At 33.9% G+C, this 24,782-nt stretch overlaps 1 protein-coding gene across 9 annotated transcripts in view; it reads left to right on the top strand.

Moving 5' to 3' along the window:
* Positions 1-24,782, top strand: part of LOC115210715 (importin-13) — a 62,944-nt gene that overhangs the window by 26,095 nt on the left and 12,067 nt on the right. For all 9 annotated transcript variants that reach the window (XM_036502007.1, XM_036502010.1, XM_036502009.1 and 6 more), the window contains exons 9-22: positions 524-737; positions 2,368-2,452; positions 4,507-4,638; positions 5,626-5,706; positions 6,661-6,799; positions 7,897-7,946; positions 9,248-9,343; positions 10,237-10,384; positions 13,441-13,622; positions 16,981-17,007; positions 17,266-17,400; positions 19,801-19,947; positions 21,684-21,764; positions 24,079-24,216. In XM_036502007.1, the coding sequence (XP_036357900.1) occupies positions 524-737; positions 2,368-2,452; positions 4,507-4,638; positions 5,626-5,706; positions 6,661-6,799; positions 7,897-7,946; positions 9,248-9,343; positions 10,237-10,384; positions 13,441-13,622; positions 16,981-17,007; positions 17,266-17,400; positions 19,801-19,947; positions 21,684-21,764; positions 24,079-24,216 (1,655 nt within the window). The remainder of the gene's footprint in view (positions 1-523; positions 738-2,367; positions 2,453-4,506; positions 4,639-5,625; positions 5,707-6,660; positions 6,800-7,896; positions 7,947-9,247; positions 9,344-10,236; positions 10,385-13,440; positions 13,623-16,980; positions 17,008-17,265; positions 17,401-19,800; positions 19,948-21,683; positions 21,765-24,078; positions 24,217-24,782) is intronic.

Genomic DNA, 24,782 nt, shown 5'->3' on the forward strand with positions numbered 1-24,782 from the left:
AAGACCTACTCTTATTTAATAATTATGTTGTTTGCAGTATCAGCTATGAAAAAAAAAATGTATTCCAATAAAGGATAATGCTGATACAGAAAAATTTATGTAACAAGTGAAGATTTTCTTTATTTCATATTTATGATGAAATATATTCATTTTTTTCCTTTTTGAATGAAACTTAAAGAAAAATAGTTTATAAAAAAGAAAAGAGAACAGTAAAGATATAGAGTTGAAATAGTTGTCGGTGCCTTGGGCAAGTGTCTTCTATTATAGCTGCAAGTCAATTAATGCCTTGTGAGTAAATTTGGTAGACAGAAACTATACAAAGTTGAACGAAAACTCTTTGACTTGAAAAACAAGTAACAGTTAGCAATATAAAGGATATCCAACTGTAAAACAATACCTCAGTAATATGTATTCACCTAACTCATACTAGGATGGAAAAATGGACATAAGACAATCTAATGAATTACATTTTATGAACTGAATTTCTTTTTATTTAGAATATAACATTGTTTCCTCTCTACAGTAATTACATTACTTGAAAATTTAATGGCTTCTTCTCCAACTAATATGAAACTGGAAACTCTGAAATGTATTAATAGCTGGGCAGAATTTGGAATTCCACTTCATGAAGGAGAGGAGCTCATTGTACATCTATTTAAGATGATGCAGAATAGCGACCTGTTTGAAACAGCTGCTGATGTTTTGTGTGCCATTTTAGCACATCCAGATTCCCACAGGTAAGTTTTCTTTGAAGTTGATTAGCTAATAGAAGAAAAAAATCAATTTAAACCAAGTAGTTATTAAGGGCTTCAATAATTTCACAGCTGTACTGACTTAGGATACAGTATTGACTTATAAAGCATTTAATGTACTTCATAGTATATTATGGTTGCATAACAAAATACACAGTGTCCCTACAAGTAATTAATATGTATATAACAGTGCACTGTGTACGTAACAATACTTTACAGGACATAATTATATAGGTACAGTCATGGTTGTGCAGTATAAGAAGTTTGCTTTGCAACCATGTAGTTTTGATCCCACTGTATTATACTTTGAGCAAATGTCTTCTATTTTAGCCTTAGGTTGACCAAAATGTGAGTGAAATTTGATTGATGGCAAAGTTTTGTGTATTGCACTTTCCAAAAGATGTTAAATGCAACATCTCAACCCTTGAGTCATTTCTGTTTCATTACAGCTAAATAACGATATGTATACACTTATCCTATTGAGTTCTATTTTCCTGTTTGTTCCAAGAGACGTGTGTGTGTATTTGCCCCTTCATGTCTTCATATTGAATCATGCTTGGGCTATGATGACATTTCTATCTCCCATGAACAAAAACTACTGCAGCTCAGTGATTTGATGTGTGATGACAGAATAAAATACCTTAATTGAAAACAAGTGAGGGTTGGCATCAGAAGGTGCGACTATCCATAGGATAGTCTCAGGATGTCACATCCCACTCGTATCTGCACAGAGAAGCAGACATATGATGATGATGATTCTTTTACTTGTTTCAGTCATTTGACTGCAGCTATGCTGGCACACCGCCTTTAGTCAAACAAAGTGACCCCAGAACTTATTAGTCATAAGCCTATTACTTATTCTATCAGTCTCTTTTGCCGAACTGCTACATTACAGAGATGTAAACACACCAACATCAGTTATCAAGCGATGGTGGGAGGACAAATACCGGCATACAAACATATATATCTATATATATATATATATATATATATATATATATTTATTATATAGAAGGAGCTTCTACAGGACTAGAACTGTTTCATTCAAGAGAAATCATCAGGAAGCTTCCTGATGATTTCTCTTGAATGAAACAGTTCTAGTCCTGTAGAAGCTCCTTCTATATAATAAATTAATTTTACTCTGCTATGTATTGAGTACCTTATTTACTGTGGTTAACCCCGAATCAACCCGGGACCTACATATATATATATATATATATATATATGATGGGCTTCTTTCAGTTTCCATCTATCAAATCCACTCACAGGCTTTGGTTGGCCCATGGTTATAGTAGAAGACACTTGCCCAAGATACCATGCAGTGGGACTGAAACCAGAACCATGTGGTTGGTAAACAAGCTACCTACCACACAGCCGCTCTTGATATTATGTATGCTATAAATCTGTCGGGTTTTTTAATATAAACATGTTTGAAGGTTGCATTACCTGTAAAACAATTTGTGTGTAAATGTTAGTTGTACATACAGATGTGTGTGCGTGTATGTGTAGTACGCTTGGGTTAATAGTGCTTGATAGTAATTGAAGTATTGAATGGTCTTTTGTATATATATATATATGCATATGAAATATATGTTTATATATATCTCTATTTCAGATTTCCTTACACTGTACAGAAATTATTGCCCCATGTTATACAGCTACAGCCTGTTCTAAAGAGAGCCATTGATGAAAAAAATATTGTAAGTTATTGTTTGAGATTTTCTATAAATGGTGGTAAATTTGTTGGAAACTGAACCTAGGAGATCTAAGTATTGAAAGAAGAAAAGAATGAAGAGTGCCATTGTGAAAGGTTGCTAAATGAAGAGAATGAGTGGGAGAAAGAGAGTCTGCTGAATGTCGATCCAACAGAGGGACCAGCTATCTGAATTGAGAGTACCTTAGTATATAAAGCAGTTAAGGGTATGAAGACAGGGAAAGCCCCTGGCCCATCAGGATTCACTGTAGAGATGTTTAAAATATCTGGCAGTGTCGGCTATAGCCTAGTCACCTGTATAGTCAATCAGGTGTTACATGAAGGAGTCATACCCAATGACTGGTGTAGCGGCACCATAGTCAACTGCTACAAAGGTAAATGTGATGCATTAGATATGAATAATTACAGAGATATCAAGTTGTTGAATCAGGTAATGAAAATGACAGAGAGGGTCATAGCCCAACTAATTAGGGAGAGAATCAGTCTAGATGAGATGCAGTTTGAATTTGTGCCAGGGAAAAGCACCACTGATGCTATATTTCTGGTAAGACAGCTGCAGGAGAAATACCTAGCCAAAGATAAACCTCTGTACCTGGCTTTCGTTGACATGGAGAAAGCTTTTGACAGGGTCCCCTGATCCCTTATCTAATGGACAGTACAGAAAATAGGGATAGATGAGTGGTTAGTGAGCACTGTACAAGCCATGTATAGGGATGCTGTCAGTAAGTTGAGGGTTGGCAACAAGTACAGTGAAGAATTCCGGGTAGGGGAAGGGGTCCATCAAGGATCAGTCCTCATCTCCCTCTTGCTCATCATAGTCCTCCAGGCAATAACAGAGGAATTCAAGACTGGATGCCCCTGTGCTGGTGGCATGTAAAAAGCACCATCCGAACATGGCCGATTGGTTGGCATTAGGAAGGGCATCCAGCTGTAGAAACATTGCCAGATCAGACTGGTGCCTGGTGCAGCTTCCTGGCTTTCCAGACCCCAGTCAAACTGCCCAACCCATGCCAGCATGGAAAACAGACATTAAACAATGATGATGATTAATAATTTGCATTTATATTCATTTAGTATTAATAATAATAATAATAATTGTATACAGTGCTCAGGTGCACTACAACTCATCTAAAGTGTATATATAATCAGGTGTAGTTTCGGCGGATTTCGGAAAGCATGAGGGCCTTAAAGGATGCAGTGTCATGGCAGTCAACAACTGACGCAGGCAGTTTATTCCATGCTTCAGCAACTCTGAGCGTGAAAAAATGTTTCCGAAAGTCATGGGAGCTGTGTTGTTTTCTGACTTTGTAGGCATGTCCACGTGTGTTAGACACATGGAGATCAAAAAGGTGTTCAGTGTTGTTGTTGGTGAGGTGGTTGATAACCTTGTGGGTGTTTACCAAGTCCGTCGCCAGACGCCGGAGCTTCAGTGAATCCATGCCCAGGGAAACAAGGCGCTCAGAATATGGTAGGTGTCTGATGGAGGGTATGCGTTTGGTTGCACGTCTCTGGACAGATTCCAGGAGGTCAATGTTCTGAGCAGGATTTTTATTTTAATCCTTTTGATACACGTTTGAGATCATCCCTGTTTCTATGATACAAACTTTCTGTTTTAAAGTAATCTGTTAAGAAAACCTTCTGTCAAAATTTCTGGTTCATTTATTTTCCAAACTTCAACAACAAAGTTAATTTACTGAATTCTTCATTATTTTAAGAACTAATTGAAACAAATACAGAAATATAACAAAAACAAGAAAAAGTAAAAAGAAAAAATGTATTATTTATGAATTGTTAATTGAATTTATTGGCAAATGGTAGAATTTGCAGAATGCTAGAAAAAGTTCTTTGTTGTATTTGGTTCTATTCCAAGTTCAAATCTTGATATAGTCAGTTTTCCTTTCCATCCTTCATGATAAAATAAGTGCCAGTGTTGTACTGGCCATTGATCTAAGTCAGTAATACCCTCCCACCAAAAATGTTTAGTCTTTTGCCTTTGTTAGAAATTACCATTTTGTAACTTGTAGGTTTTCTATCTTTTAGGAAGTCTGTAGCATAATCTGTCGACTTGTGGTGTCCATTGCTGAAACTCATTCCAAGTTATTAATTAATTCTTTCCCTAATGGAGATGATATACAGAAACAAAATTCTTTGAATCTCATGTATATGGTAATGGTATGTTTTCAAAATCTTTAACTTTTCAACATTGGTGATAGATGGGTTTATTTTTCTGTCTTACATGTAAAATGTATCAAAGAATTTATGATGTTGTTCATTAATGCAAGATTACACAAAGATATTTATACAAGTAATAGGTGCAGGCATGGCTGGTTGGTTGAAAAACTTACTTCTTAAACATGTGATCTCAGGTTCAGTCCCACTATGTAGCACCTTGGGCATGTGTCTTTACTATAGGCCAAATAAAGCCTTGTCAATGGATTTGGTAGATGGAAACTGAAAGAAGCTCATCATGTGTGTGTATATATGCACATGTGTGTGTGTACTCTTGTCTTGATATCATGTGATGGTTGTATATGAGTATTGCTATCATACAGGCAACACTGTTCATTTCTAGTCTTCTGTGGAAAACATGTCCGGCCATGGGAAACATTACTTTACTTGGAAACAGGTGAGGGTTGCTGGCAGGAAGGGCATCTGGCTATAGAAAATCTGCCTCAACAGATTCTGTTTGACTTACACAAGCACAGAAAAGTGGATGTTAAATGGTGATGATTGTGAATAGCAATGTCAAAATGTAGCAATATCTAACTTCACTTTTCAATGATGGCAAACAAGCTGAGGAAGTGCAGAGTCATAAGGTCCCTTTTGTTGTATTTCACTGATGATTTATCGACCTCTCTAGTGCTGGTGTCAGTGAGAAAATGCACACAATACACTCAGTAAAATGGTGGATGGTAAGAAGAGCATTCAACCATAGAAAGTGAGCCAAAATTCCATGTATGAGTATTAGTCAGTGATAGTAGTAGATCTAAATAAGAATAAACTCAGATTATGATAACCTGTTCAATCCATGCCAGCATGGAAAGCCAACGTAAAATGATGATAGGGGGTTGGTGTCTGTGGAAGCATCATCATCATCATCTAATCATTAATATTCCATAAGTTTGTTAATATTTTGCATGTGTATATTTTCTTTATTAGGCTTGCACTGGTTTGCCTGGCTATTACCCTGTTGATGAAACTTGTAGTGAGCTGACCTTCACATTTTGGTATGCTATCCAGGTATGATTGTCATGTATTTCTCTCTTGAATTTCAGCAAATTAAATTATTTCTTTATCTGTTTTCATTGAAATTCTTAGTTTAAACATTCTGGTAATTTTCTCTGTAAAATATTTAAGTTTATTCAAATAAAACACAAGTCCCTGTCACACAAAGTTTTTATATTTTTTAAAGTTTTAGTACTATAATTTAATGACCTATGTTTCCTCCAGCAAGTTGTTTTTAACACCAGGTTTGTTCTTATCAAATAGTCATATGATCAAAAGTATTCCAGCTTTGACCATACTGTCTTTTCTGTGTCAGGGATTTCACTGACTGGTGTTACCTTTACTTAAGACAGTAGGGGATGATTTGAGGGAGGTTTGGCTGCTATTTCTTACAGTTTGAGTGTCTGTAGAAACTCTATCCTTGTATTATAATAATATAATAATGAACTTAATGTATACAGTTCTCAGGTCTACTATAACTCACCAGAAAAAGTAACTAAAACTGCATGAACAGTACATAGAATATGAACAGGAAGTGAACAGTGAATAAGTCTTTAAAAGAAAAAGACAGGCGTGGGATGCATCAGGTGTACTGTTGGCAAATTTCAGGAAACATGGAAGTTTCGAAGGATGTAGTGTCCCAATAGCTAAAAAGAATGTAGGTAGTTTATTCCATGCTTCAGCAATTCTGAGTGTGAAAAATTTTTCCTGAACGTCATGGGCGCTGTGAAGTTATGATTAATGATCAGTTTGTGTGAAATATGTAAAATATTCAAATAATGTAAAATGTGTGATACTTATTAAAAAAACTATAATGGAAGAAAAATCAAATGCTTTTGTTTCTTTAATTCTTCTGAGGTTTTGTTTTTTGTTTTTATAGATCATCTTTTCATTATTCAAAAAGTTTCGTAGTATTTTTTATAAACTATAAACTACCTAAAAGGGTTCAGTAATTCTTTTTTTTTTTAGGATGAGCTAGTTGAGCTTGGTTCTGATGCTGATCCACAGTTGATGCCAATTTTTCGAGAAATATATTGCAAATTGGTTGAAGTGTTACTAACAAAAGTGCAGTATCCACCTGACCAGGAATACAATTCTTGGTCTACAGGTAAGCTGTTTATTATCTTTAAGATTGAGGAGGCTGAAAAATAATGAGTTTTGATACCTGCTTTTATATGCATCTCATTTAGTTTCTTTTATCAATTAGACATTTATTTCGTTATTTTGTTAGCTAAAAATAATTAATGCAATACTAAGTGCTAACTTAGTATATTTTAACAGATCTTCCAGATTTTTGTTATTGGTGTTACATTTTATAAAACATTATAAGTCTTTAGCTTTCTAAAGTTTTGATGTTTATATATATATGTTGCTATATTTAGTTAATAGTAGATATTTTAAACATTTGAATGAGAAATATTTCGATTTGAAATAATGTACTGAGGTTGATAAAAGCTCTAGAATTATTGTTTTTTTTTTAAACGTGTTTGTATCTGCACCATTATTGGTTTAATGTGCATTTTTATGATTTTTGTTGTTTTGTTTTTATGCTATATGATGTTTCCATATCTGAACAATATTTTTATTCAATTGCTATTTAAACAATTATTGAGGTAAAATAATGGAATTCTTTTATTATATCACTTTACATTTCATTGAAAATAAATTCTTAAAATGCCTGTTTAAGTTAACTCAAAATGTTAATTTAATTAAATGATTTCAGTTTTCTTTTTCTAAAACTTTATTTTCTACTTCAAAAATTAAACCTCTGCAATAAAGAAAACTCTGTTTTAATGTATGTGAATAAATGTAATTTCTAGAGCCTTTTATCCTCAGTTCACATTAAATATTTTTAAAAAATGTGCAATTTTTTTCTAACAGAAAATTGCTACACTGTGTTATGCAATAACTTTGAATTAATTTGCAGAGACAGAATCTTAAATTAGTGAAATTCTATGATAATTTATCTTGAAAGTTTGATGACAAAAACTCACTAAACTTTAGCATTCATATTATTAAAAAAAATTATTAATGAATTGTAAGAGACTAACTTATATAATGTATATTTTGTATAAAGAACATTAGTCTTGATGTTTTATATTAAATTCATAGAAGATATTATAAATTAGTTCTTAATAAACTGTTTATATTTTAGAATTTACATTTATGTTTGGTATTTATTGGTGTACATTCTATTCATTGTAGAACAAAAAGAACAGTTCAGGTGCTATCGACATGACATTGGAGATACTATGGTAATTTGAATTATTTAAAGCTGTACTCAAAAAATAGGATAGGATATGAAAATAGTGTTGTTTATTGTTTTTATCTCACAAAAATGTCCAGTATTTTTCATAACTCTGTGAAAATTAATTAAATTCCTTTTACAAGTAAATGTTGATTTTGTAACTTCTTAGAATACTTAAGTCTCATATAAAAACCTTCTTTGAGACAAGTTTATTTATCATTACACTACAACTAATTTTTAGACATTTAGTAAAGAAAGCAGTTTTTAACTAGACTTTTATCTTTATTTCCTCTTCAGTTGATTATAATGTTTTTCACTTTGCCATTATCCTCATTAATTTTTAAAATTTCAGCAATTTTTTATGTTATTGTAGCAAACGTGTTCTAAAAGAATTCAGTTATATTATTTATGTACAGAATATGTAATATGGGAATACATATAAAAGTATTAAAAGAGTAAATTATATATGTATATATATTGTGTGTGAATGTGTGTGTGTAGGAATGCTTACATAATGGCTGTATTTCCTATTATATATTACACAAACCTTAAACATATATATATATATATATCAAATAATTTCAAAATATCTATTTGGTTTGACTTCATTATTACAACTGTGTGTGTGTGCACACACACGTGTTTGTATGTATGTTTTCCCCATCTCTAAACATGTCCCCCCTCACACTGCAGTGCCTAATTAATTATGCAAGTAATCTGTGGAACCAGATATTTTCAGAACCTTGGTGACAAACCCTGATAGTCCAGTTGTTTTTTTGTTTCTTTTGCCTTTTTATCTTTAGTGGCCCTTTTGATTATACAGTAGTCAACCTCTGTTGGTCCACTTAGAGAAATTCAACTTTTACCCAAACAGTCTCTTCATTCTTCAGCTGCTCATAGAAGCATTTCCTGCCTTTTTCTTCTCAGTACCAGCCAGGGCAAGTGTGTTGCTTCCATTTCATATGCACTTGATGCCAGCAACATTCAGATTTACCTTGACACTTTGTCTAGCAATCCAAATATATATACAAGCATACATATGTACAGTCTGTGTGGTGTAGAATTCTAAAACAAATGTTAGAGTTCTTCAGACATATTGCTTATTAATAATCAAATACTTACATTTAGAACTTATAGTTTTTCAAGTTTTTGAGTTTGTACTATCAGGTTGCACCATAGACATTGTAAAATACTTGATTTTTAAATCAACAATAAATAATGATAATAGATAAAGAAAGACAATAATTTATCGCATCTGCTGTTAACTGGTATATAATTATATATTTATTCATTGTTTTTTTCTTCCAGATGTATTCTTTTACAATATTAAAAGATTTTATCTTGCCTTATTTATGGTCTGTATTGAACAATTCTGCTCAAGCTACTCATGATGTACAATGGCAGGTAATTACTTATTTTAACTTTATGTTTAAATTAGACATTATCTACTTTTGTTAGTGTCAAGAAAAACAATCTTAATACAAATCATCATAGATTTTTTTCATGTCTCATGTTGCCAAACTGACAATCTTGTGCCATTTCCTCCATAACACCCAGCATCCTGATATCTAACCTTACCACTTTTTCTCACATCCTTCTTGGCCTTACTCTGACACCATTACTTTCCACACTCAGTACACGTAACCTTTTTAACTCAGCACTCACTTTTGGACTTTTGTATTCCACGTTGGTAGCATCACTGTCTTCTTTTCTACACACATTGGTTGATGATTTGAATAACTGACAGTTTTTTCTGATCGCATGTGCTCCAGCTTTTACTCATGCATAACGAATCCTTTAGAGAATACTTATTTTGTTTGCCATATTCTAATAGTTAATGATTGTTTAGTCAGGATATTTTGTGAAATGAATGATTCTATAAATTTAGATGTAACCTATAGTTTACATTCTCTCACTGTTCAATCATTAAATTATAATTCACATTACTATTGCGTTATGTGTTGTGATATAATAACATAATGTTGCATGAATATTTAATGAATATATAAAATGGTGAGCTGGCAGAACCATTAGCTCACTGGGCAAATGCTTTGTGGCATTTTGTCCATCCTTATGTTCTGAGTTCAAATTCTGCTGGGGTCAACTTTGCCTTTCATCCTTTCTGGGGTTGATAAAATAAATACCAGTTGAGTACTAGGGTCAGTATAACTGACTTACCCCACCCACTGAAATTGCTGGCCTTGTGCCAAAGTTTGAAACCAATATTTTATGAGTATGTTATCTCAAGTTTCATACATTCTAAATTTGATATTTCGTTAATTTGATTCTATTTTCAGGTGTTTGAAGGAATTTTTTTCCTCTACAGTGCCATTGCTGAAAGAGTTGAATTGAGTGAGAAAACTTATTTGCCTGCGTTGCTGAACTTTCTACCACAGTTAACTTTTCACCATCCAACACTTATATCAACCACATTAGCAATGATTGGTAAGTGATACTTGTAATAGAGGATAAACATTAACAAAAGTAATAAATATGAACTTCATATAAACTTCATTATTATCTATGTTTTATGTTCTAATACATGAATAGTTCCACACATTTAAAGAAAGAACATCAGTAAAAATAGTAAAATAGGAAATTAATCACACAATATGTTCTGTAAGTGAAAGTAGATTTTCAAAGATTTTTATTGAATTTCTTTATTATGGAGTAATTTTGGTGAAGCATTGTGTGGTGTAACTTTAAAGAGATTTGTTGTGTAAGGCTGGAACAATGCAAGAAAGTACAAAGTAAACTATAAAAGGAAAACAAAACAAAAGTTGCAGTTTTATCTTAAATTTCTATTGCGTTTTCCGGAAAGTTCGTGCTGATTTTTAAGGGAAAGAAAAAGGTCAATAAATACTTGCCATTACATTTTTAATCAACCTAATAATTTGAACCATTTTGTTGCACAATGCATCTCCATCTTCCTGTAACTTGAAAATGCCCTCTTCCCAGAATTGAGGTGGTTTCATGGCAAAGAATTCATCAAGGTATCTTTTTACGTCATCCAAGGAATTGGAATTTTTACCATTAAGACTATTCTGCAGAGACCTGAATAAGTGGAAATCTGAAGGAGCAATATCTGGTGAATATGGAGGGTGGGGTAACACATCTCAGCCGAGCTGCAGCAATTTTTGTCTGGTTCCCAAAGCATCAAGTGCTGAAAGTGAACTTTCTTATCTTCCATTTTAAAGGGTTACAGAATTAACACAGGTTATAGGAGCATGAACCTTCTTCCACGAAAAGATACCTTAAACTGTGCTCTAAATGGAGGTGTAGTCAAATCCTATTTTATGAACTCAACCATGTTCTAAAATAAGTCGAAAGGTAAGCTACTATAAATCGGCACAAACTTTCCGGACAACCCAATATATCTGGGTTATGACCTTTCTTTATTATCTTGTTTACTCTTTTTTCTTATCATCTAGTAATTTATTTTACCTAAATGCAGCAATAGACTACATTGATAGTTTGGTAGGGATATTTGAGTTATATGTTCCTACTTAGTTTGTTTCTGAATGGAACCAGTGATCTCCCGTTGGTAGAAAGTGGTTGGAAGAAAGTTTGTTGCCAGAAAAAGGATTTTCACCCCATAAATAAATTCTTTTCTACTCTAGGCACAAGGCCTGAAATTTTTGGAGAGGGGGGCCAGTCGATTAGATCGACCCCAGTGTTCAACTGGTACTTAATTTATTGACCCCAAAAGGATGAAATGCAAAGTTGGCCTTGAGGGAATTTGAACTCAGAACATAAAGACAGACGAAATACCACTAAGCATTTTGCCCGGCGTGCTAATGTTTCTGCCAGCTCTCTGCCTTCACCCCCAAGTAAATTAACCTTTGAGCATTTAAACTGGCCATATCTGTTCCAAATATTCTACATGTTTTATGTTCAAATCAGCCAGGTCCAGCCTCTCACACTTATCTTACAATGTTATTCTCAAAATAAGCAGTCACATTGAGAAATTATAGTTACAAGATAATGCATGGTTAATTCAAAATAATGTGAATAATTAAGCATTACATTTGATAAAATAATTTGAATGCTAAAGGGTTAAACTATATGATTTATAAATCATACCATCTTGTTTGATAGGTCAGGCTTAAGGAATTAAGCCTGTCATATCTCTTTGTGTTCTGAATTCAAATCACTTCTTGGCTATTTGGATGGTGATAAACTTAACTCATTGCCTGCTTTAACATGACCACCTGGTCTTTGGGTGTCTTTAATAGAACAGTCAAGTTAAATGTCCAGTAGTTTGAGAATATGTATCTTCCCTCTCACACACCAGTCATAGAGGCCCTGGAAAGGGTTATGAACACTTCCCTTCCCTTTTGACTAAGTGAAAAATGAAAAAAGAAACATGTATAACATTCTCAAAATTTATATTCTAAAATCTAAGCTTCTTCTGTAAAACAATAAGATATTTGAGCACTGGTTGGTTGCTAACAAACTTCAAGTGGGACCTACATTGGAGCATTGCTTACATATCTTAGTTAGTCCTGCTACTACTTACCAGCATTCTAGATTACATCTAAACCATGAACATTTGACTGACTGGCAAAGACTCATTCACCAACACAATACAACCACTGGTTCACAGACACAGTGTGTATTTATTCTCTCCGCCTCTTCAACCATTACTATAATGTTTTTCCTCTGAATTATCAAGATGACACCCCATCTCTTTTATTCTTATAAGTCCTGCTGTGTCTCATTCACCCCACTTCTGGTCTCACTTAATATTTTACATAGTCATTATTCTCTGTTGAAAAGCAGCAGCTGGTAGAATCATTAGCATACTGGACAAAATACTTAGTGGCATTTCTTATGGTCTGTGTTCAAATTCTGCCTAGGTTAACCTTACCATTCATCATTTTGGAGTCAATAAAATAAGTATTAGTTGAACACTGGAGTCATTGTAATCAACTATCTATCTCTCAAAATTCCTGGCCTTGTGCCTATAGTAGAATTCTCCTCTGTTGAGCTGCAATCTTCTGGAGTTTTCAAACTGAACTTCAATCGCATCAACCTCACCAATCAGGGAAGACTTATAAAAGTGATAGACACTGCTTGTCTTTCCAAATAAGCTAACTCTGGAGCTTCTACACAGTTGCTTGACCAGCTAGAAACAGAAGTGAAATTGTCCTCAAATTACACTTTAGCATCTCAAAAAAATAAATAAATAAATGTATAAAATAAACATTGAGATGGTCATAGCTTGAATACCTTTTATCATAGACTTGTTCAGGGTCATCTTGGGGTTAAGCAAGCAGCAACAACAACTAATTAAAAAATTATTTTTTTTTGTGTGTAAATTAATTCATCATAATTGACTATACTACTATATTTAAGATGATCATTTATGTAAATGTAAAACTATTTCTCCTCTCTCTAATATAATTTTTTAAATATACATGAAAGTAAAAGAAAAATTGTGAATAGAAAACAAAATATTTTCTTTTAAATCTCAAAATAAAAAATTCTTTCTGTTTAAGGTTCATTTGCTGAATGGTTGAACTGGAATCCAGATGTACTTCAGTCTGTAATTCCAATGTTACTTGAAGCCCTACAGAATCCTGAGGTTGTGACACCTGCCTCTTTGGCTTTGAAAGATGTTACAAAAGAAACTCGAGATCATCTTCCACCTTTTGCACCCCAAATTCTAACTGCTTGTCAAGTAAGCTGTTTTATGTTTTTTCCTGACTTCTGATAATATTTGTTGAAAATCAGCATGAGCTGATTTTCAACAATATTTGTTATTTATTTATTTAGGTACTTTGTTGAGGGAAATTTGGCTGTTGCATTGTGCAGGTAATGTAATTATGCAAAAGTTTCCATGCTAGCTTGTGTAGAAACTCCTTCATTAGATTAAAATAGAGTCTCTCCCTCATTAGCTTATGCAGAAGCTCTTTCATTTGCTGAATTTGCTTTTCTTGCAGTTGAATAGTTTGTACTGAGGAAGACATCTATATATAGAGATTTTTGCTTCTGTCAGTAGTTTATGTGAATATCCTAAATCAAAACAGAATTCAATTCATACAAATATGAAACATATTTTAAAACATAATTTCATACATTTTTATATAAAGCTTTATAAAACTATTTTGAATATTTAAACTGGAAGGGAATTTGGCAGAAAAGTAATACATGTAAAACTAGCACAAAAACAAATTCCTAAATTTGTGCAATTATTAGTTAATAGTGAGACTTCTATGAATGACTTAGGGAGGAATTTTACTCAATGATGGATGCCACTGCAGTATATACTTAAAATAGAAAATTCTGCAATTTGCCAAAACACTGGCAGTAAACATCAATTCAGTGTCATTTACTATATCTCACTTTGAATGTCAAGGAATATGGGAATAATTTCAGTTTATTTTTCATATCTAACAGATTTGAGGATGTATTAGACAGAAAAAGCTCTCATTATCCTACATGCAAGTATTTTCCTTTTTAAAGTAATATGTATAGGCTTATGAAGCCATGCGCAAACTGAGTGAAAGTAGGGTTTCAACCACAATGTATACAAACATGCAGAGCTTAAATACTTTTCGCATGAGTCTTAAAACGAAACGCTTGAAATTACTAAAAATAAACAAGCTTTTGATAGTTTTAAAAAGAAATATCTATCTTAAGCCTTCAAGATAGTGATGCTGGCTTCGTTGAAAGCAGTGTTGTCCTTGATAGCATCTAAGGCTTCAGCTATGTCTGGCATGATACATTACAACATGCACAGATGTTACTCCTTTTGAACCAAAGTCCATAATGTTTAGCTATGTTTCCTGCATGCTTTCTTTTATACATTGATGATCTACTTTCTCTCACCACTAATCATATACATTCTTATGAAGATGACACCACCTTTCACTACTCCTTAACCTTCAACACATACATCATCTACATGTAACATAAACACCTCAAGCCTCTAATGACTACATCATTCTTCTCCCTCAAACATCCTCTAATAATTAGATATCCCAAAACATCCCCTTATGAGCATAAACCCTATAGCATTCTTTAATGGAGATATGACAATCTAGTCTCTTTTAACAGCACAAATGCATAATTACCACACTACACCCATCTGGTGCAATACATGGTTAAAACTCTCACAGTTACTACAATGCTATTTGTCACAATCTCTGATGATCGCTCATGTGAATCTCATATATATATATATATATATATATATTTAATTATTTATTTACCTGAAACATTGCCACAAATGCACCACAAATACTAAGCTTTCACTTCAAGACCTGAAGATGCTTTGATTAGTGACCATCTACAAAACTCAAGTGTGATTCACATTGAAGTACTCTGCATATATCTTTGAGTGCTGATATTGACACACACCACATAAAAAGTAAGCCTTTCTGTTGAATGACAAAGAGTCACTTACCAAAGCAGTGTAATTACTGGCTCATAAACATATTTGTATGTTCTAATATTGCTACAACAAGCCTTTATGAACTAGCATGCTTTTTACTTCACTCAAGCCTGCCTGACAATTTTCTCATTCTTCATCTCATCACTCTTTCTTTGTCTCAAATTGTGTGCTAAATATTTTGATAACTCGTCCTTGTTTGAACTGAAACTCTCTAAAATTCACTCCTACAAAGTTCTCATTGCATTTGTCAAGATATAGATGTTCCAACTGAATACATTAACAGTTTATGAAGGCTTATAAATGTGATTGACTGTGACCCTTCTCCCCTGATTAATTAACAACAAAATAATAAAATAAAAAAAGACAGGATAGTAGATTTGAATTATTCAATCATTCATTGTTCTAGATTTGAAATAAGTACCTTATTGAATAGACAGTTAAAATAATTGACATGTGGAGAAAGTGAACTAGCAGTTATTAGTATCTTCATTGTAAGAAAATTTGTGTAGAAATACTTATTGAGATTTGTCATTAGGTTTACCTAACACAGTTGCTATGCATACCAACAAAAGTCTTGTGGCCTTGCTCTCTTTACACATGAGTAACACACAAGATACAACCCTAACATAAAACATTGACCAAACTGCTATCCAGAAGACTAGAGTTCTTCCTCAGTACCAGAAAATACCTTGAGCCTGTTCTGTTGCTGATCCTCTACATCCAAGGCAACATCAAAAGAAAGCTGTTTAGCCAATTAGCAAAAACTCACTTATCAAGACACAACATCTCACAAACGTATTGTTTCTCCTCTTTACATCTTCTTTCAGCATTACAACAACAATAGCTACTCTATGAACTAGCAGTTTACATATCTCCCTTAATCATTTCTACCTTGTTTTTGTAACCCTCACTGTGTCCTGTCTCCCAGATCCTGCACTATACACTTTACCAAATTATTCATCTCTAGGACTGCAACTCTCTGAAATTCCTACTCAGACATTGACCTACAAATTTTTAAAATGTGTATAAATCATTGTTTGAAACACTGCTTTTCCTTCATAACTCACACCATTTCACATAGGTTTGATAATTTCCACATAAAATTCATATCAGTTTTAACAACACATTCCTATAACATTGTATGAGACACGAGTACAACTTTTATTAGAGTACTGCTCCAACAAATAACATCAAAACACGTAACTCATTAGCAAAGACTCATTAAGATACTACGACACAATAGCCTTAAAGTTGGGGTGATTGTGCCTCTGGATAAAGCATATAACTCTTCTTACTTCAGTCTGCCTGGTTGACTACAGGTACTGCTTTTACTATCAAGTAGTTGACAGTAGGAAACACATAAAGCTCTGAAACCCATTTCCCTTGCAATATGCAAATGTCCAAGTTTGCAAAACCATCGTCTCAACTATGCTAATGTGGAAAAATATATATAAAAGCTTTAAAAAAATATATATCTTTATTAAAGAAAGATTGTAAGTTGCTGCTAATTTTTGCTAAGCAATTTAATTATACTAACCTTTTGAATAATTTGGAATAACATTAAACTTCTGTTATTTTGTTCTGTGCATTCTTATATGCATAAGAGTTTACTAAATCACTTTTGAAATTTTAATAATTTCAGAATGTTCTGGAAAGGAAAACTCTTAAGGTAAGATTTCAAATATTTTTATTGAGACATATTACAGTGAAAACTTAGATATTCTGTAAAAATTAGTTTCAGGCTTCTCCTGGTGAAAAATAATCCTATGAAATTTGCTCCAAGTATTAATTTTTTAAATTCTAATTCTTATTTTCTCATTAATATTGCAATGCCATGATGTTAATCAACACATACCTATATAGGATTGTTAAATTTAGAATTGTGTCATATAAAGCATTAAAATATGTTTTAAAATATTTTTTGCAGCCTAAAGAATTGACAAGAATGATGGCTATAACAGGACATGTTCTCAGTGTTCTTCAGTTCCAGGAGATTATGTTATATTTGGATAAATTGATCAGCCCCCAGATTCAAGAACTTGAACTACTAGCAAAAGAAGAGGTACAGCTACTTTTACCATTTTATTTTCAAATGTAATGTATATATAAATATATCTTCATCATCATCATGTCCATGTTCCATGCTAGCCAGGGTTGGATGATTTGACAGGACCCAATGAGCTCAAGGAGTGCATCATGCTCCAGTGTTTCTTTGGCATGGCTTCAATGGCTGGATGCCCTTTCTAATGCCAACCACTTCACTGCTTACACTGGATGCTTTGTGCTACTAGTACAAGACTATGAACTTTATGCTTGGCAGATATCTCTCTCTTTCTCTCTCTCTCTCAAGTTGATAGCTCAGAGTTACAGTAACTATTGTTTACTGGGAATGTAAACATCACTGTTTTGTTCAAACAGTATGATGTGAAGAGATGTGGAATGCAAATATTCATGTACACACATGCATTCACTGGCATACATATGCACACATACACATATGCATGCATTATACTTGTTTTTTTTTCAGTCATTGGACTGTAAGCCATCTATGGTCACTGCCTTTAATTGGTTTAGTCAATCAAGTCAACCCCAGTACTCATTTTAAGTCTGGTTTTCTGTCAGCCCCTTTTACTGTATCACTAGGCTATGTGAATGCAAACCAAGCAACACCAGTTGTCAAGTGATGAAAGACAAATGCAAATGCATTTACACACACACTTGGCAACCGATGTTAGTGTGTTTACGTCCCCGTAACTTAGCAGTTTGGCAAAAGAGAACAATAAGAGAACAACGAATAAGTCCTGGGGTTGATTTGTTCAACTGAAGGTTGTGCTCCAGCATGGCCTCAGTTAAATTCGTTGATGAACCATTGATTGGCCCAGAGCTATTGTGTAATACACTTGCTTCAACTATTGATGAACCTGAAACCATATGGCTGAGGATTGAACTACTTAACCATACAGCCATGACATGAACACATATATATATGAGGGGGTGCTGAAAAGTTCCTGGCTTTAGGGGTATTGCGAAAGGCCTGGTTCCAAGCTCTTTTGCAGAGCTTAGAAAAACTAAAGGACCGCTGCAATAAATGTATGAATTTGGGAGGGAAATAATGTTCAATAAAATCATACTTAACTGATCCTCCTGTGTTTTCTTTCACCTAAAATCAAGGACTTTTCAGTACCCCCTCATATATACGATGGGCCTTCCTTACAGTTTCCATCTGTCAAATGAAACCATGTTGTTATGAAGTGGATTTTATATTCACATCCTCATTTTATGTGTGGATGTAAATTTTTATGAAGACCATATATACATATGTACACACACACACAATCAGGGACGTATATTCCAGATGTGCTAGGTATGTGCTGCACACCCATACACCCATCAAAAATGGCAAATTCATTATAAATATTAATCTTACTCATAAATTTAATTGCAAGTCCTAATGGAAAACTTTTGTTATACTCCTGCTTGAAATTTGGTGACAACCACCATGCACCACATATATATATATATATATATATATATGACATCCAATTGTAAAATAACCATGCCAAAACAAACCTTACTGGTGTCACGTAAAAAGCACCCAGTCCAATCTGTAAAGTGGTTGGCATTAGGAAGGGCATCCAGCTCAAACAGACAGTGGAGCTTGGTCATCTAATCCATGCCAGCATAGAAAACGGATGTTAAATGATGATGACGATGAGGATATGTCATCATCATCATTTAACATCTGCTTTCCATGCTGGCATGAGTTAGATGGTTTGACTAGAACTGGTAAGTCCGAGAGCTGCATCAGGTTTCAGTCTGATTTGGCATGGTTTCTACAGCTGGTTGTCCTTCCTAACACCAACCACTCCAAGAGTGTAATGGATGCTCTTTACATGCCAGTAGCATGGGTGGTATTTACATGACACTGGCAACTGCCATGACTATGATTTATATGACACTAGCAATGGACAATACTATGATTTACATGACATTGGCAATGGCCACAACTAGGTTCACTTGGCTTCATAAATCTTCTTAAGCTCAGCATATTGCCAAAGGTCTCGGTCAGTTGTTATTGCCTAAGATCATGTTACCGGCAACAGCCACAATTACGATTTCATGGATGCCATTTACATGAAACCAGCAACAACCATAACTACAATTTCATTTGGCTTGATGAGTCTTCTCAAGTACAACATATCACCAAAGATCTCGGTCACTAGTCATCATCTCTGTGAGGCCCAACATTTGAAGATTATACTTCACGTCATTCCATGGCTTCCTGGGTCTACCTCTTCCACAAGTCCTCTCCACAGTTAGAGATCAGCACTTCTTTACACAGCTGTTCCCTCCCATACGTCTCACATGACCATACCAGTGCATTCATCTCTCTTGCACACCACATCTGATGTCTCTTATGCCCAGTTTTTCTCTCAACAATAAACTATTCTGATTATTTTAGCCTTCCAAACCTATATGGGAAGCCATTAACCAAAAGCTTGATATGTTAAGTTGGCTAATTTCCACAATTAATACTGAGAAAACTGACTCTGAACAGAGTGTGTCTGAAGAGGCTGAGAAAAATTCAAAATCAAACCAACCAAATCCAGTAAGTAGGTCTTATTTCTCAATAATTTGTTTCATGTTGTTTCTTCTGTCATTAATAGCATTTTTTGTACAGTAAAGTTGATTGCTTTGCATTTGACACACTGCCAGTGTTTGGAGGAGAGGAATATTATCTGACTGCTTTAGTCTATCTCATATTCACAAACACTTACCATTGAACTATCCACCCTGCTGTGCCATCTATCTGTTCTACTACTACTACTATTATAATGAACCCTGCATTTCAGAACATGCTGACTATATATGAACTCTACCTAAGCACATTTGATGTACTTGCCATTAATTTGAACACAAACATAAATTGTATTGACCTCATTCTGTTATTGTGGTCTCCAAAAGAAGATCCTCAGTATCAACACTTATGTTGACTCCTTAGAATAACAGTTAAAGTTAAATGAATCAATATTAAAGTTTACTCTTTCTATTGAACTTGAGAAGTTGTGAAATGAAGTTTACTGAATCTAGATAATTGTGACATTCAATTATTTGATAATTTTAATATTCAGGAAACACCCATCTCCACACCTGTTTTTTTTGAGCTGTTATAAATACATGAATGAAAAAATAGTTCTTGAATGAATGTGATAATATACTTTATTACATCATTTTTATACTCATTGGCTGAAATTATCTAATCAGACAAATGGAGCAAATGGAAAGATAATACCTTAGCAAGAATCACTATTAGGCTGGAGCATAATGACTGTTGAGTATCACATAAAGGCTTTATTATCTAATGGTGTAAGGTTGGATATATTGGCCTGGCTTTCTATTGCATTTCTTCAGCTAGTATAATGATGCATATTAACAATCATCAGTTATATCATTTCCCTCACTGCTTACAACAGTGGACTATCTTTTACTACTTACAGTTAGGCAGAGTGGTAAATGAAAGTTGAGTAATATTAAGTCAATAATTTGGCCAGTAAGCTAGTACCATATAATTTCAGCCAGATGTAACATGTAAAAATAATGTATCAGTCAGGATCAAATAGATCATGGCAAATTAGCATAGAAGCACCACCACTTCTCTTTGACTAAACAGATATATATATATATATATATATAGATATATATATATATATATTATATATATATATATATATATATATATATATATATATATAGATATATATATATATATATATATATATGAAACAAATCAACATAAGGGTTTTCCTGGATGGATTAATCAGTAAAATAATTAGATTTGAATCGTATATAGTGTAGTATATTTTCTGAATAATTTTGAGCTTTCTGAATGATATCAATAAATTACAGAGTATCTTAGAATGGTCTTTCAAGTCTGTCAAAGATGTGGGCAAATCATACTTTTGATGGATTCTCTTTTGCTTTACATTTTGATAGAAAATAATCTCTATAGCATTCATTTTATAATTTAGATAGTAATAAAAAAAGATACATGCAGGATGAAGTAAATAGCTAACATATTGCAATTGATAAAAATTCAAGAAAAGAGTAAAGTAGAAAATTACTGGCCATGAGTTCAAACCTTACAATAGCCAATGTGTTGTATCTGGTACATAACTCAGCCACTTTCAGTTTCTGAATTATAAATCCCAGTTCAGCACTAGGGTCAATATAATTGGCTTATGCCCATCCTCCATTATTTCTGGCTTTATGCCAAACTTTGAAACCATTATTAATGTATTTATCATAGAATCATACTTATTTTTAATATTGTTGTTCTCTTTGTAGGTTCTAGTTATAATGCAGCATATTGCACCAATATTGCAAAGTATATTAACAAAATGGATTACAGATGCCACTGTGATTCAGGTAATGTATATTGTATCTTTGTTTATTTTATAAACATTATATAAGATAGACAATAAGTGCATCTTCTTTTCCTACAATTAAAGAAACTATATTACAAAGATAAAGCTAGAAAAGTAGGTAAGTTAAAACAAAATAGTGGAGAATTAACAGCTGAAGTTTAATGCAATATTTAAAGTTATCTATCCAGAAAAGAAAGAAAAATAGCAATAGGCAGTAATCTCAAGAAGAATATTCTGTTCTGAAAAAGTTGTATTTATGTGTAGATATATGATGTATTAGAGCAGTTAAACCTGATCTTTTAGGATAATGTTGGCCTGGAGTGTGAGAGAATGCTACATTCAAATTTAGAAGAAAAAAAAAGCATGGCTGTGTGGTAAGAAGCTTGCTTCCCAACCTCATGGTTCCGGGTTCAGTTCCACTGTGTGGCACCTTCAGCAAGTGTCTTCTACTATAGCCTTGGGCCGACCAAAGCCTTGATAGATGGAAACTGAAAGAAGCACAACGTGTATATATATAGTATGGGCTATGACAGCCAAGGACATGTGCAAACTTGAAAGAAATGAAGCCAGTATGCTTCGCTGGATGTGCAATGTCAGTATGCATGTTCGAAAGAGTGTAAGCATCTTGAGAGAAAAGTTAGGCATAAGAGGAATTAGATGTGGTGTGCAAGAGAGACAACTGTGCTGGTATGGTCATGTGATGCATATGGACGAGGACAGCTGTGTAAAGAAGTGCTGATCTCTAACTGTGGAGGGAAGCTGTGGTAGAGGTAGACCCAAGAAGACATGGGATGAGGTGGTGAAGCATGATCTCTGAACTTTGAGCCTCACAAAGGCTGTGACTGGTGACTGAGACCTTTGGCAATATGTTGCGCTTGAGAGGATTCGTCAAGCCAAGTGCACCTGTGCTGGTGACATGTAAAGAACGTCTTTTGAACATCAGGCCTCATGGTGGCAAAGTGGCTGAGTACCTTACGAGTGTTGGGCCTCATGGACGCAAAGTGACAGAGTTCATTTCGAGTGTTGAGCCTCACAGAGGCAATGACCAAGACCTTTGGCATTTTGTCATGCTTGAGAAGTTTGCACAACACCAGTATCTGTCATGACTGTGAAATTGCTTGGCATGAAGGCATGCCAAGCAATTTCACAGTCATGACAGATACTGGTGTTGTGCAAACTGGCACCTGTACCAGTGGCATGTAAATGCACCCTGGTGTCACGCAAATGGCATCTGTGCTGGTGGCATGTAAAAGCACCCATTACATTCTCGGAATGGTTGGTGTTAGGAAGGGCATCCAACTGTAGAAAACCATGCCAAATCAATCTGGAGTCTTTTGCAGCCTTCCAGAATGCCAGCCCAGTAAAACTGTCCATCCATGCCATCATGGACAACAGACATTAAATGATGATGATGATATGTTTGCGTGTCTATTTGTTCCCCGAACATCACTTGGCAACCGATGTTAGTGTGTTTACGTCCCCGTAACTTAGCAGTTTGGCAAAAGAGAACAATAAGAGAACAACGAATAAGTCCTGGGGTTGATTTGTTCAACTGAAGGTTGTGCTCCAGCATGGCCTCAGTTAAATGACTGAAGCAAGTAAAAGAATAACTTGAAATATCATTTACATTCATACTTGGTTTTTAGCTATAAGCGAAATGTGAAATACATAATTATACCATCAAATTTTATAAAATACTTAAGGGACAAATATTTTTCTGCAATAGCAGAAAACATTTTGAAAAATATATCATTTGCAATAGTTTTTATCTCATGAAGTCCATCTCTATGTCTTAAATTATTACATTTTTTTTAAAATACTTGGTTTTAAATCCTTGCTCAGACTTTTTGTCCATCATTACTTACAAAAAAAAAACTAACTAAAAAACAATTTATATATTAGTATTTTGGTAATTTTTTGGTGGATACAAATTTTCACTTGAATAAGTATATTCACAATTACAATTCATTTGTAAACCAGTACACTGCTCTTTCTCTTCAAAATTGAACTCTTTAGCATTTAAATTGGCCACATCCAGCCCAAATATTCTTCATGTTTTAAGTTCAAATTGTCTATATCTGATTTCTTACACCTACCTTACAATGTCATTCTAAAAAATAAACAATTACATCATCAAAGTCTTAAAGCTCCAAGGTAATGATTAATTCACAACAATGTGAATAAATAAGCATTACATTTGACAGAGTAAACTGAATGCTAAAGAGTTCCAGTTCATATTTATTGTTAGAATTCATTTAGTAAAATTCTGTAAATGAACTTAATCATCAATTTGCTGCTTTCTGTTTCTATTTCAGGCAATCTGTGAGTTATTTAGGAAAGCACTTAGAGTTCTCATGGATGGATTTGCTCCAATAGCACAAGACACATTCCAGATATTGATTCACATATGTCACACTTTTCCTCATTCTTGCATCCTTAGCTTGGCAAAACATGTAAGTGTTTGTGTAGTTCCATTCATATCAACAACTTTCTTATATAAATTTGTTTAAATATTGTTAATTTAATTTTGCAGAAACTTTCACATGATGGAATCTAGAAAATGTATCAAATAGATATTTATTTATTTATTTTTATTGCATAGATGGGACAGGGATTTTTTGCCCTTGCAGATTTCAATATTGACATAGGAATTATCTGAATGTTTGATGTAATAGAATTATTTAGCAAGGCGGCAAACTGGCAGGAATGTTAGCACACTGGGCGAAATGCTTTGTGGTATTTCATCTGCCGTTACGTTCTGATTTCAAATTCCACCAAGGTCAACTTTGCCTTTCATCCTTGTACGCACAGGGGTCGATATAATCGACTTAATCCATTTGTCTCTCCTTGTTTGTCCCCTCTCTGTGTAGCCCCTTGTGGGCAGTAAAGAAATAAGAATTATTTATTTAGTTGAAAAATATTCCACAACTACATAACCATGGTTCTTAAAATGTGCACCACCTATTTAATAATGGTGTGGCCAAGATGGATAGAGCAAGCAAATGCATCTGCTATTTCT

The sequence above is a fragment of the Octopus sinensis genome, linkage group LG4 (assembly GCF_006345805.1).
Source record: "Octopus sinensis linkage group LG4, ASM634580v1, whole genome shotgun sequence".
In the NCBI taxonomy this organism is placed as follows: domain Eukaryota; kingdom Metazoa; phylum Mollusca; class Cephalopoda; order Octopoda; family Octopodidae; genus Octopus; species Octopus sinensis.